At 44.2% G+C, this 14,775-nt stretch overlaps 1 protein-coding gene across 1 annotated transcript in view; it reads left to right on the forward strand.

Annotated features, from left to right (window-relative positions):
- dve (SATB1_N and homeodomain domain-containing protein dve) overlaps positions 1-14,775 on the forward strand; it is a 47,601-nt gene that overhangs the window by 11,714 nt on the left and 21,112 nt on the right. Inside the window, exon 2 of the mRNA XM_017075047.4 lies at positions 8,158-8,812. Within this exon, the coding sequence (XP_016930536.3) occupies positions 8,158-8,812 (655 nt within the window). The remainder of the gene's footprint in view (positions 1-8,157; positions 8,813-14,775) is intronic.

Below are 14,775 nucleotides of genomic sequence, written 5' to 3' on the forward strand. Positions count from 1 at the left end.
GAATCAGTAAGCTGCCAGAGCTCAACTGAACAATCTAACTGATTGCTTACAAATGAATCTCAATTAAAATTAATTCAAAACATGAACCGAGTATTATTTACCCATTTGACACTCGCTAGAAGTGCTCGCGTATGTGAGCCGCACTCACAGATTGACACACATCTCTCGATCGGTGGAGGCACCCTTCAAATGGATGGATGGATCATCAGCAGAGAGAGAGAGTTATTCTTTGGGATGGAGACCATATACTCAAGACTGGTAGCTGGACCACTGCGTATATCAACGGCATCAATTAATTTGGTATTCGTGATTCTACTTAACATCGATTGACCCCGACAGATTAGTGAGCGAGGCGAACGAAATGTTGAACTTTGCTTTCGAGCATTCCTCTGGCTGCCAGTTCCCCAATGGCTCCCAGATGAACCCCCACCACCCCTTTGGAACTGTGACGCAAATTGTCAAGCCGCAGTGCGATTATTTACATCTACAGATATTTCAGTTAATTGAGCATATGGCATATATGCAGCGCCATCGGTGGCTATACGTTTTGGGGGCGCCTGTGGCTATGGCTATGGCCTAATTGGTGCGATTGAATTAAAATCGTTTGCTGCCACTTGATGGTTACACTGCTTCTACACTCTGCATTTTGGTTTCGGTTTCGGTGTCGATTAGGCTCACAGATCACTTGATTGCTTTGCTCTTGGTTCGCTTAAATGATTGATCAATGGGCCAATTGTCCGCGAGAATCAGTTTAGAATTTGCATGAATCTCGGCATTGGAGCGTGGCGTCTGTTTATTGATTGATAAATAAAATATATTTGCCCGTAGAATCAGGCGATTGCATAAGTGAGGAGCTGAGAAGATGGGTATGGAATATTAGTTGGTGAGGGTAAGGATCCTCTTCCTGGCTGCCAAATTGGTTCCTGCTCATTTGGCCGTGACAAAATTGTGTCCCCTAACTACTTCGCTTCCTCTGCCCTTTTTCATTTCTAACTTTTAACCTATTTAATTGACTTATAATTGGAGTGACCCACACACACACCGTCCAGACATATGTGTAGGTAATAATTTGTTGAGCAGGGAATTCCTCAAGCGCAACACGGACTCACTGGAAGGGTACGGGAACAAAGGATCATGTGAAACAGTTAGCAGAAAAAAGGAAGAGAGAGCCCGGGTCACACATGAACGAGTTTTCCAGCCGCAGGGAATGGGAAAAGGGAAAAGGGGCTGGCATCGAGGAAATTATGCCGCCCCGACATGTTGAACTTGAAATTATAATTTGGCATTCGGTGCCCGGCATTTGGCATTGGCAAGGGCACCTACATAGGCCAGGATGTCGTCTGAAAATACAGAAAAAACGCGGGGTTGTCACTGCAGTCTACTCTTCCGTTAACTGTTCTTGGGCCTCCAGGAACTTTGTCAGCTGTTACTTGATCGATGGCGAATGACACTATAAAATTATCCACCACTTTGGGTTATTGGAAATGTTAATGTACTGAACAGGCAGGTAGTTAAGGTGGTTCCAACTGTAATTAGAGGATTACCAAGAAACAGTGACTCGAAAAAGTTCCCATATGATCAGTGATCAGTTCAAAATGTTTATCAAATGTGGTGAAATTTACATTAATCTAATCTCTTAGTTGGACATTTTTTTTAATGATTTGAGATTCTTAAATTACTTAAAATTGTTTAACCTAAACTTTAAAATAACCTATTAAAAAGACAGCTGTTTTAAAGCGTTTAGATATGTATAATTAAAACCCCATAAATATGGCTACTTTTTATTCGCTTCCCGATCGATTTAAGTGGGCATCAAGTGTTAAGTTAATAATTTGCCAGTTCGCTTTGGGGGGAAATACTCTGGGCAGGTAATTGAAAGAATGGAAAATGCCAACACACATTGTAAGCACGAGAGAGCTTTATTAATTTTTGTATTTAAAACATTTCAAGCACTCGACACCTTCTCCCCAGTAGCAGTAGCAATGGCAGTAGCAGTAGCAGTACCAGTTTAACTCGAGGTTCCACAAGACCCATCTCCATCTCCAATGATCTCAAATTGATGTCGGACGAGTAGAAATAATGAGGACCTTGCAGGGAGGATGGGGACTGAGGACTGAGGACTGAGGTGGGGATCCTCAAGGAACGCGCGCATAATCAAGGCATGGGGACATGGACATGGACATGGACCTGCTCCTCGACTTTGGACATGCCATTGCCGTTGCCAATTGGCGATTTGCCTTTGCTGCTGTTGCTGCTGTCTCAGCTCCTTCCCCTTTATGATTATTGTTATTATTGAGTGTAGGCCTCTGCAATTCAGGGCAAAGTCATCATTAATGCGTCGAGTGCAGCGAGCATTACCGAAAAAGCCCTCTGCGAGGCAGTAAAATAAAATGAAATGAAATATAATTAAATGTCGCTGTTCGGGCTGAGACCGCGTAGCTGGGTAGCTGTGTAGCTGTTGGCTGTTGGCCGTCTCGTAATTTGGCCAGAAATTCTTCCGCGATCGTCTGGGGCTCGAGTTGAGTCTGGATCTGGCTATCGCTCAAACTGATCGCATACCAAGTCGAGTCGATTCAAGTCCGGCGTATTTTGTCAACCGGTTTTGGCCATCCATCCATCCATCCATCCATCCAGTCAGCCATCCCTTTCGCACATTGTCTCTGCTTATCTGCGGCTTTGTGGCATCTTTAAATGGCGTTTTTTCGCACTCGCCAAACTTGATGGGGGAGTCAAGGGGGCGGTAGACCCTGCTCTTTGGCAAAACGTTCGCTGATTTTTAATTATTTTGCACGTCGCAACGATGTTCGCCATCGTCATCGTCATCGTTGGCCATCGAAGTTGGCCATGTCTGGCCGTTTGGATGCCCCGATCTGCTGCCTTTCGTCACTTCGATATTGAAACACTTAATCACAATTTCGTTAAGGACACAAGGCATGCGGGCCCAGACAGCAGGGACACATATATACATATACATAAATGGCAAAAGCCAAGCGAATATTCCAAAAATCTCATACAAATTACGAAAAATCAGAAGACAGCTAAGAGAAATCACGAAGCGCGGAGACACGAAAATGATATTTCTACGCGCCGAATTCCGAATGATCGCATTCTGTTGCTCGCCAAGTTTCAGTTCCCTCGCTAGGGAATTTGACGAACACGAAATGCGAAATGCGAAATGAGCAATGCGAATTGCGAATCTCGGACCGCTGATCGCCTCCCGCTGACGATGATAATTAATAACAGGGGCCCGGCCACAGAAAAGAGCATAAAAACGCTGCCAAACACCCAATCGTACGGCCAGAAAAAACCCAGAGTCTCGGCCAATGGAAATGGTAATGTCTCGGAGCGAAGCCCCTCCCGATAAGCAAAAAAGAAGACAGACCAGTCGGACATAATCTCAGACGGTGGGGAATGTCAATGTGGGGCTGCACTCGGAGGAAAATGTAAAGGAATATATTTCTATATTTACTGAACTGAACACCTTAATAATTTGAGTATGATTCATTTCTTTTAAATAACACACAAATCGAAAATTTAAATATTGACCATTTCCATGGTAAATTTATTACGTATCACCACTGAATAATGTTCGATTGATAATGAAAAATGGTAATTCTTGAATCGGTTTTTCTTTCTAAATTTTTTCAGTAGTATTAATAAAATCGAAATATAGTTTCTTATATTTTTAATCGGCGTATCAAGATAAATTTGAATAGGAATTTCATCAACATAATCATCATGTCTTATTCAGTTTTTATCAGTGTATAAATTAAGTTTTTTTATATACTTAGATATTTTATTTCTAGTATAAAAACCTCAGGAAATTGAATAAAATGATAATCTGATAAGCTTTTTTTAAGTATAAAGACCATTTTTTGTAGTGTAAAAACTTAAGGTCTCGTGTTTTCTGTACTTTCCCGATTAAGATCACAGAAAACAGATCTCCGATCAGGGTTCGATGCTCAAGTGATCAACACTTTCAGCATGCGTGTGTGCTGGCCCAGCAAACTGACAGAGAACATGACAAGAACAAGGCCCTTGACAAGAGGCCCAAGATAGAAGAGCTTATCCCAAAATTCCCACCGAATTGAGGACAAGCATTTTCACCTCATTCTCACCAGCGATCAGTCGATCAGCTCGATCCCGATCCCTATCCCTATCCCATCGGCCAGTTGATCAGTCATTCCCATCACGCAGCACTCGGGCAAAAACAATTAATGCCTGGCAGAGGAATCAAATGATATTTGGCCAAGGACAAGACAGCGCCATGGTGCCAGGCGCAACCACGATTTATAGCCCGGGTGGAATGTGCCATACATCAGTCCCAGGATCAGAGGAGCAAAAACAATTTGGCCAGCAAGGAGGCGCAGCAGCATCAGTAGTATCTGCTGTCGATGATTAAAACACATTAAAAATCCAGTAGCCCCGATGTAGCTGACGAAGGGGCATCTCAGTTTTTCGGCTTTTGGTCGCCTTTCGCTGGGCTGGGTTCCAAACTAATTTCATATTTTTCATGCAATTGATGAAATTCCATCAAGCCCCCGAAAAGAGACTCCTTTCTTGGGCAGGCGATGCAGCAGCAACCCCATCTGTATCCCCGATGTATCTGTATCTGTGTCGCAATCAGAATCCCCAACTGTCCGTCTTTCTGTCCGATCGCTTGATGTTCGGGGACTACCTGTTGCGACGTGTTATTAGGCGACGTATTGACGACAAGCAAACGTCAACCCGAAACGTCAGCTCATCATATCATCGATTGATGCGCATCGCTTCCCCGATCCACCAGTTCGATCCTCCCTTTTTTGGGGGCCCTCTGCATATTTTCGGTACTGAAACAGAAGCCCTCTGCTTGTTCTGGAATTTCCAGAGGGTAGGGTAGATTCGAAAAAAGAAAAAAAAACAACCACGTCCAATGTTGGGCCTCTAATTTTGTGCAGATCCGAGAGTATGGTATAGCCCCCCCCCCTCGTCAAGGTGGTGATATTTGTTAGTGTAAACTGTCCATCAGCCGAGTCGATGGGCCGTTCTTGTTCTTCGCCAGCGGACCGACGTGATTTTGCGCTTTAATGAGGATTATTAAATGCGAGATTATTATGTGCTGCAATTACTTTTCGCTGCCACTGTGCTCGGGGTTTCTTCTTTTTTAGCTCTTTCGCTTGGCCATCTCAGTGGTATGGGCCTCTTCATATTCGGGTTTTTTCCCCCTCTTTGATTTATTTTATTGAACCATAAAAATGTAAATTTTCGCGAGACAAAAGACAAAGTTAATCGTTGTCAATTATGGCCTTTGACAGGTTAATATTAAAATGTTCAGCTTGATGGGTGGAAAGGAAAGGGGCGAATATTGAGCTTGATTGGTAGCATTCAGCGAGGATGATCGGCTGGAAGATCAGGAGCGAGCCGGCTTGATTAATGCCTTGGTTGGCTATTAATAAGCGGATGGAGAACGGTGCGGTGTGATCGAGAGGGGATTACTTGGGGCCCGCTTTTGGTTTGATATCATAGAGCATAACGATTATAGATTTCTCTTTTTTAAACTCCGTGTCCCTTCAATGATGACTCATTCAGTGGACCCTTTTCGCATTCGGCTGCTCTAGAGGATCAGCAACTTGTGGCATTCTCCGATCAGCCTTAATGCCATGCATTTGGTGGCAAACCCTTGAAATGTTTGATTATTTCGCAATTTGTGCCCGCTGGCACTGCAGTTTCCGGCCCAAGCGAGCGCCGTCCTCCCCCTCGGGCGGGATGCGGAAACAGGAATCCTGGGGGGGGGGGGGGACAGGAATCTGGGGGCAGCACCTCTATTAACATAATCACAACACGAGTCGGTCGTCCGTCGATCTCGGTCCATTCGCCAGCCAACCGAAAATTACGGCAAGTGCAAGCGCGAAGAATATACATATCGTATATATGTGGCCATGGATGTGCCGCATGGGGTAGATCAATTTTTCGGGAACCCAAATCACTGCAGGGCGATCAATTAAAATTTTGATCGAATTTTCGTCAATTTCTTGACATGTGGCCAGGAACAGAAGCCGCGTAGCAAGTCCAGAAAGAGTGAAAAGTAAAAAAAAAAGACGGGCTGAGGGACTGAGACAAGACGAGATCAATGTAAGCTGAAATTGTCGGACGGAGGCCTTAGGCGAAAATTGCTCTGTCTGCGGGTTCCTTTCCATATTCCGCTGCACAGAAAGAAATTTTCAAGTATTAACATGGAATTATCATTAACTTTAGAAACATCCATTTAACAATGGGTCTTATTCCTTATTTTATAAGAGTGTTTCTAACATAAAAGCCATTTAAAGAATATCTATGGAACAACCTTTTTAAGTATTAAAGGGGATACATGCAACAGGTGCTTGCAATAAAAGGTAAATGTAAAACCATTACCTGAGAAATGTAATTAAACTAAACATGGGCGTTATTTCACTGGGCGTTATTGCTTGCACCCAATTGAAATACATTTATGTAGTTTTTCCCTGTGTAGTCCCACATCCTCTTCTCCACTGGCATAGTGAATGAAATTGATTAAAGCGTAAATGAATTTTTGCGGGCCTAAATCGCCGCTGATGGCCAAGAGGAAGAGGTGGGGAGCCGGCGATGATTATAACACAAGATCGATTGCCGCTTGTCGCTGATCGCTAACTCGATGCGGCTACTGTGGAAAGCAGCAGCTCCAGCAGCTCCTCGAACGTAAACCCAGAACCCCAGAACCCATCCCCAAGCCCCTCTGCTCTCATTAAGTTTCCGAACATGCTTTCGCAAAAGGATCTCCATGGCCAAAAGGCCAGAGCCACTGCCGCTGTTTTTATGCCCTCATTTGACAAACTAGCCAGGGGCGACGATCGACATCGACCTGGCCGGGATCAAAATCTCGATGCCTCGGCATCGATTTAAGTTTATCCGCACGATCAGCGCCAAAAAGCCGAAATACCAATGCCATAATTTTTTGCCAATCCGCACGCACGGGAATGGGTTCGGGAATGGGTATGGGATCAGGAAAAAACAAACGGCGGGATGGAATCCATGGGCCTTAGAAGCTGCTGGAATTCCATGCGTGCCCAGCCAGCGTAAACGGTAAAAACGGTAGCCACAGCGAGACGCTATAATTATTGGGTCGAATCGGGATGGCTAGTGGGAAAATAATGGCCCATAGGCAGGCAGATCAGTCTGGTTTGCAGATGAGCTGGTTCTTAGGAAGTTATATGCGGTTTATACAAAATATTTATTCTAATATCCCATAAAATAAAGTGATTTCACAAACTGTAATGTTAGTTTAAAGACAGGTACTCTGAAATAAATCAACCATTATTAAAATGGTTACGCAAGGAATAACTTTAAATTGGTTGATACTCTCCCAAGAACATTTAGAAAGTTATTAGAACGTGTTATGAACTATTATATATATTACAGCATTATCATATACCAAAGTGGGTCGGTTAGGAAAGTTTGGGTTAGTATATAGTTTCTTTCTTACACCATTTATTCGGTTATTCGTTTAGGAAAGTTAGGATTAGTATATCGTTTCTTTCTAACAATCAATGCAAACCCCATTGAACATATCTAACCGATCAACTCGGAATTCGGTCAGCACTTCGTAAGGGCAGAGTGCCATCGCTGATTTCGCTTGGGACCGAGTCTTTGGGTCCGATTCCATCATCAATTGCCGCTTTGTGGGGGCTTGGACTTGGTCTTCGACTTTGACTTCGACTTGGTCTTGGGATGTGGCTGGGGCATGTGTGTAGCATTGTGAAAGAGCTTTCTGCTCTTTAATGGACTGGAGACGAGAGCCACATTAATTTAGTTACGCTTCGACAACGATCTCGAGTCGGAGATCTGCGCATCATTAAAGACAATTTCGTGATTCGCCACGATTTGTGCAGCAAATTACTTGCTAAATTATAGAAAGCAAACACTGCCCCTCTGCAGGCGAGGCTGTTGCTCACAAATCAATAGAAATCAACGCCTGTCAGGGCTGAGACGATTCTCATGGCCATTGTTGACTTAATCAATAAAGCGAATTTGGGTTGTTTTCTATTTCAAAAGCGATCGCATCGAATGGAGTGGAAATTTCACCGGATCATTTAGCAAAGAAAATCTTAGACCAAGTAACTCATTGTCATTTTCCCCTCTTTCTTTCGATTCTTTTTTTTCCAGAGTCAGGCCTTGGCCTTAACCAGAGCTGCCAACGCGGCCGCCGTTGTGGCCGCGGCCAATGCCAAATCCCCGAATGCCTCCTCCGCCTCAGCCAGCCTGGCGGATCTGGCCGTCAAGAAGGAGCACTCACTGTCGCCGCCCCACAACGTGGTTGGTGTGGGCGTGGGCGTGGCTGGTGAGGATCAGCACCGGCGATCCTCGTTGCAAGGTGTGCAGGAGAAGCTTACCCAGTTGCAGATGCAGCAGCAACACCATCAGCAGCAACAGCAACAGCAGCAGCAGCAACATCATCATCATCAGCAGCATCAGCAGCAGCAGACGCAGCAGGCGGCGGTTGGAGTGGGTGGTGGCGAGTTGGCCGGACGCAGGTCCTCCGAGGGCACACCACCCACCGCCCATCCCCCACCGAACTCCGAGGCACTGGCGCTCTCCTCCTCCACAGCCTCATCTAGTCAGAATGCCACCCCCAAAAGCGATCGGGAGCGGGAAAGGGAGCGGGAGAGGGAGCGGGACCGGGATCGGGAGGAGCGCGTGGAGCGGGGCAGCATATCCTGCCTGCCGCCAGCCGCCCTTGGAATGCCCCAGCAGGCCGAGAAGCTCCTCAACCATCCGGCCTTGGACTCGCGACGGGACTTCGACGTCAGCAAAGTGAATCGTGAGTAAAGGAAGCTTTAATAAACTATTTGTAAAGTTAGTCCTAGTTATAAGGACTGCAGGTCTAGATGTAACCATACTAACTGAAAAGATATTATATCTTTATTAGGTTTTAGCAGAGAGTTCAATAGGTTGCTAAAAAAGAAAAACTTATTTAGTAATTTTTTGTATTTACAAAGTGTTGTTACACTGATAATAAATGAAATAGTATAAATAGATATCTGCATATTGAATTAAAAATGTCCCATTAATAATTTGAATTATATACAAAAACATAATCTTCTATACAAATCATATTAAAATTGCTAATTTAATTAAAAAATTATTAGTTAAAGATAGAAAATATTAGATATGATATGGTCATACTATATAATATTTTACGTCATTAAAAGTTCATATCCAAAAGTTCATAAAAGTTTAAAGTCTTTATATACATACTTGTTAAATTAAAAATATTTCCATATTGAAAGTAAATAAAATAAAAATGGATAAGAAATATTTTTTTTGAATATGAAATCCTTGGACTTACTGCGACTTTTATCAGTGTAGTATTCTTTTTGGCATCACATCCCGGATTAAAAGGTGCTTATTTTTGGTTCTTTCTAAATTATCGATAATGACTAAAATTCTAAAAGCTGCTAACTTAAATATTATAATCCCCAGTGATTAACAAAATTTATATTTTTTTAAGCTTGTCAGAAATTGAGGAATCATATAAATAATTTAAATTGAAATGATTCGTAATCAATAATAACTTAGGGCAGGAGTAAGGCAAATAATGCAATTCACCATTATTCATAATCCAGTGCGTGATTATGTGTGTAATTAAAGGGTCTTGTGTGAGGAGAGAAAACTAGTAGGGGGAAACAGTTCTCCGGCCACTTTAAAGACACAACTTTAATCAGGCCAGCTGCTGATGGCAAATGGAAACGGCCGAGGTATTTCCTCCGCCTCAACGAAGCCGGCCTAATCCATGAAAAGTTCATTTGATTTGCTCACAAGGCATTAAGCACGTATCCCACAGAAACACACATACGGCAGACAAACAGACAGACAAGTGGATGCGATGCGTTCCTTGAGTAATCTTGTTTGGTTCATCAATAGTTTAGCCATGGCCAGAAGTAAACCTGTGCCATCTCGGTGCGGATGCATACACCGAGTATCTGCTGCCGGATATAAATGGAAACTGTGAAGCCTTTTGCATACCAACGACATCAGTCTACCTCCTTCGCTCCATTCAGCCACAGATACAGATACAGATACAGATACAGCGAGAGACACAGAAACACCATACACCACTCGTATATGGATCGAAATCCCCTGGATTAAGCATATGAAGCATTCATAACGTTTATTTTGTGTACGGATGTGTATCTGTATGGCTGTGGAATGTCTGTGTGTGCGAGCAAACATTCGCTTCTGGTTTAGAAAGTGGGTGGTTTTGAAGGGGCAGACTGGGTGGACTTGGGTGGTTGGGTGGTTGGGGGGGTGCTAAGTGAGCACCCACTTGTGGAGTGAATCCCCCGAACCCGAGGAAGCGTGCCTTGCTTTTGTTTGCCCTGGCTTCAGTCTCTGTCCTCTCCTCTCGGGCACCCACTGCGTATACGCAATCTGGCAGGATGTGGCTGCACGTGTGCGATGGCTCAACAGGTGGGTGGTGGCACATATATCAGGTGGCAACTTGGTGGATGTGTCAGGGCCAATTTGTGGCTTCGCCTTCGCAAATAGTTGGCCAACAACAATTGACTCGGGCGATAAATATGAGTGTTTATATTTTGGGTTACCAAATACTTTAAGCTTTCTTTTCGATGCGATATTTGGCGAGAACTTAAACCAACTGCCAGCTGAAACACAGAGAGGATTTGATTTGAATTTTGTTGCTGTGAATTTGTGAATGCCTCTCGTCTGTCGTCTGTGCGTGTGTGTGTGTGGGTGCGTATCTGTGTAATGTGCTTTGTAGCATATTTTGAGGATTTGCACAACAAAACGGGGGGAATGGGAATGGGTTGGGATCTCCAATGGATGCCGAATCCTACGATGGAGCTCAGTGCAGTTTGGTTTGCTTATTGTTGCCGTCATTTGGCATTGTTATTGCTGTTTTTGTTATTATTGTCATTTAACATTGCCATTTCCAACATTTCCAACAGCTGCGATGTGGGTTCATATGTAAATCTGCTTTGTTTCGATGCGTTTTGTTGTGCATATTTCGGTGTTTCAGCGTGTGTGTGTGTGTATCTGCGTGTGTGCGTGTTTATTGCGCCTAAGCTGCTCAGCGACGCAACACGATATTCATCCTGCCGCACCACCCAACTCCCAATCACCCCCTCTGACCCGCCAGCTGGGCTTTTCCATACGGGCCCCATTTTTATGCTACTGTTTTTGCGATTCTGATTCTGATTCGGCCGTCTCTGCTGCGCTTCGATTTATGCAGAGTTTAGAATGCAACATTTTCATACGTTAGCCTTAATAAATCCCCACCCGGCTGCACTTGTCAATATGCCGGCCATCCTGCTCCCCTCTACCCCTTTTGGTCCTGCAGATGCCGCACTGTTGGCACCTATAAGCCTATGCAAACACACAGCCAGGCAGGCAGGCAGCGCGCTCTGCAATTGAAAATCACTGCGCCTTAGTTAACGACACGTTTGTGGATCAACGCGTTCGGGAAAACGAAACAGTTAAACACCCAAACAGTCGACCCCCTGACCCACCACCCACTTGACCCTGCTGGTGGGTCATTGTTGCTTTTTGGCCACCAGAAGTGGAGCAACAGCGGCAGATGCATCCGCATCCGCATGTGTCATAAGCCAGGCGGCTCCATGCATGCAGGACATAAGCACGCGCTCAAGGATTCAAAAAATGGGAACCCCCTTTCGATCGGCTATTATGCAGATGTCATGGGAGCGGGATTGTATAATGAGATGGTGGGAAGGCTCGAAAGGCTGGACGGAAATACCACCGATAAGCCCTGATGGACGCACAAGTGTCGGCAAAGCCGGGCAGTAACTTTCCCGAGCAGCCAGCTCCATCTCTACTTAACCGGCGGAAGAGTGGGTTTCCGAGTGGAAGAGTGGCTCCTCCTGGTAATCAGGCGACACAAAAGCATTGCACAGCTCCGGCTGCAGGATAAGAGATACAGATGCTCAAAGCGAAAGAGAAGGAACAGCCGGTTTCGCAATCACACGCAAAACTAGCTCCGACTCACCTGAAACACCTGACTCTCACCTGTGAGAGGAGTGGCTAAGCCCTGGGCCGATAGATCCGCTGGGTGGGCGACAGGTGGATGAGGTGGGCGGGGTGGGCTGAGCGGCAGCAGCTTAAGTGTTAAGCGTTATGCACAGTGGCCAGTGCCGAGCTGAATGATACCACTCACCTAAGCCGGTTCCCAAAACCCACTGGCCGTCGTACACCCCCCTATCACCCAATCACTACCCCCACCCAAAAACCCAATCCCAAACTAAAACCCCATCCTGGCATATGTGCTAGCGAATAGAGCATAGATGCAGATGCGGATACAGATACAGCTACAGCCTCAGATTGAGATACAAATTCAAATAAATGCCAAAAGCAACAGGAGGCAACATTTCCGAATTATAAGCAAAAAGGGATTGCCCCGGCCAGCAGGAGCAGCAGCAGCACAAGCAACAACAAGAACAGTCACAGGATAAAAGCCGGTTGTTGCCAACCAGCCACACACACAGACATACATATTGGAATACATTTAGCCAGGACATCGCCAGGAGCTAAAGGCAGGTGCTGCAGGTGATGCTGATTGAGTTAAGCCACCATCATCGAGTGCACTGCAAAATGCAGAGAGTATCCTCTTAAGTTGCGAGATACGTTGCTTACCAGAAGGAAATAGTACCAAGCGATTACAAATCTTATTTGAAAATAATAATTGAAATCGAAAATATTTTGGTTGATGATATTATCTTAGACATTTTTAAGAAATATTTGATCCTAAATTTTGAAATATTTTTTGATCCCATAGTTATTTGCCAACCTCTAAAGTTTCAAGATACGTTACTCCACTTTATGGAAAAAGTATCAATCAAATCATATCATAAAATACTTAATGAAAAAGAAAATATTTGTGTTATTAAATATTAAGTTATACGACTTTTAAAACCCTCTTCAATTGTGAGATACGTCACTCACTTGAAGGGGAAAGTACCAATCAGAAGTGATTACTTATCATATCTAAAAACAACATTGAAAACGGAAATATTTTTTATATTTAATACTAAATTAGATATTTAAAAAAAAAATGGTTCAATCCTAAATATTTCAACATTTCTTTGCAAAACACATTAATTCACTTGAAGGTGAAAGTACCGATAGAAATGATTATATTTAATATCTGAAAATATCTAAAAAAGAGAAATATTTTTTTAAGTACTAACCTATAGATTTTGGAAAACATAGAATATTTGTTTGACCCTAAATTTTGAAAATATTCTTGATCCCAAAGATATTTGCTATCCTAACCCCCAGGTCTCTTTTTTAATAGCCAGATCCTTTTGTTATTATCATTTTTTTACGTGCATCTGCGAGGACGATAGCTCCTCGGTGGCTTGCGCCTCCACTTCCAGTTAGTCCCTTTATCCCTCACACAAAGAGAACTACAAATTTTAAGGATTTAAATGTTGGGCGAGGTGAGTGAATCGAACTGTAGGAGCTGCCACATTGGGAGATGAGCCAGGAAACCCATCCTCCGCACCGGCAACGTGCAACCTGCAACTTGCAACTTGCAACCGAAAACAGGCAAACGGCAACGTGCAACGTCCCCCGAGCAACTTGAAGCCCGATTCGAGCGGCTTAGGGCTCCCTGTGCGTTTTCGGTTTATAATCGAATAAATACTCCCTGTGTGCCGTGTGATTATCAAAACAGAAGTACGTACTATGCAGCAGCCGCAGCAGCAGGAGCTGGAACTATAAATCACTTGCATTAACTTTGAGCGCTTTTGTGCGAGCAAATATATGTGGGAGTGCGTATATCTATTAATACTCAAGTGGAATTAAGCAGGCAGCAGAGTTGTAATTAGACAAGGAGCAGGTCGGCCAAAGGGGTTCGATTATGAATATTATAAGACTCGGTAATTTTCCGTTTTGGCAACAACAGCTGCAGTTGGGATTTGCCATAAGCCCCCCAGTTCTGAAGGACACACTTTCATGAGATGCTCCACAGGCATCGGCATCCCATTAAACTCCAAACAAATGCCAGAGTGCCAATTAATGCTGCTGCTAAACCGTTTATTTGCTGTCACTTCATATTGAATTTTCCCCCAACTAACCAGCGGCACATTCAATATTCCACTTTAACTCTATTTTCACATACACGCACACACATTTCGGGGTATTAGGGGAATTAGGAAAATCACCAGGCGAGAGAGCAACTAATGCGAATGCAACTGGGCGTTTCATAATCCAGAAGCGAAAACAAAATCATCATCATCATCACGAAAAGGAACAGGAACAGGAGCAGGAGCAGGAACGACCACCCAAGGACATTAGGCGAAAGCATCAAGTTTGCGACTTATCCTGCGACCTAAGCCTCCTGAACCCGGTGAACATTCAGCCCGACCAAAAAAGGGTAGAGAACGTAATACACGGCCATCTATCCCTCTCTTTCTATCCACATCGTGCCCTCTCTTTCGACAGGCTGCTTTGCATGCGAATTTGGCGCCAAAAACTTTCGGGTTTCAGACCGAGTTGCTTGAGTCGAGGGTACGACATTATTTGGGAATCCCTTATCCCTTTATCTGGCTTTAGCCCTAATCCCATCAGACACAAATGAAGAGAAGTTTCACGTTTCGAGTTTCCAGCTCCTTAAGCTTTTGTTTTTGCTCTGCTCCTGCTCCTGCTCCCTGTTCCCTGCTTTTGAAGTGCTTTGGCAATGGCAACGACGTTGGGATTAGGCCGCCAGCTAATGCGTCCTTGTGCCCGTGCCCCTGTGCTTGTCTGTGT

Source organism: Drosophila suzukii, chromosome 2R (genome assembly GCF_043229965.1).
Source record: "Drosophila suzukii chromosome 2R, CBGP_Dsuzu_IsoJpt1.0, whole genome shotgun sequence".
NCBI lineage: Eukaryota > Metazoa > Arthropoda > Insecta > Diptera > Drosophilidae > Drosophila > Drosophila suzukii.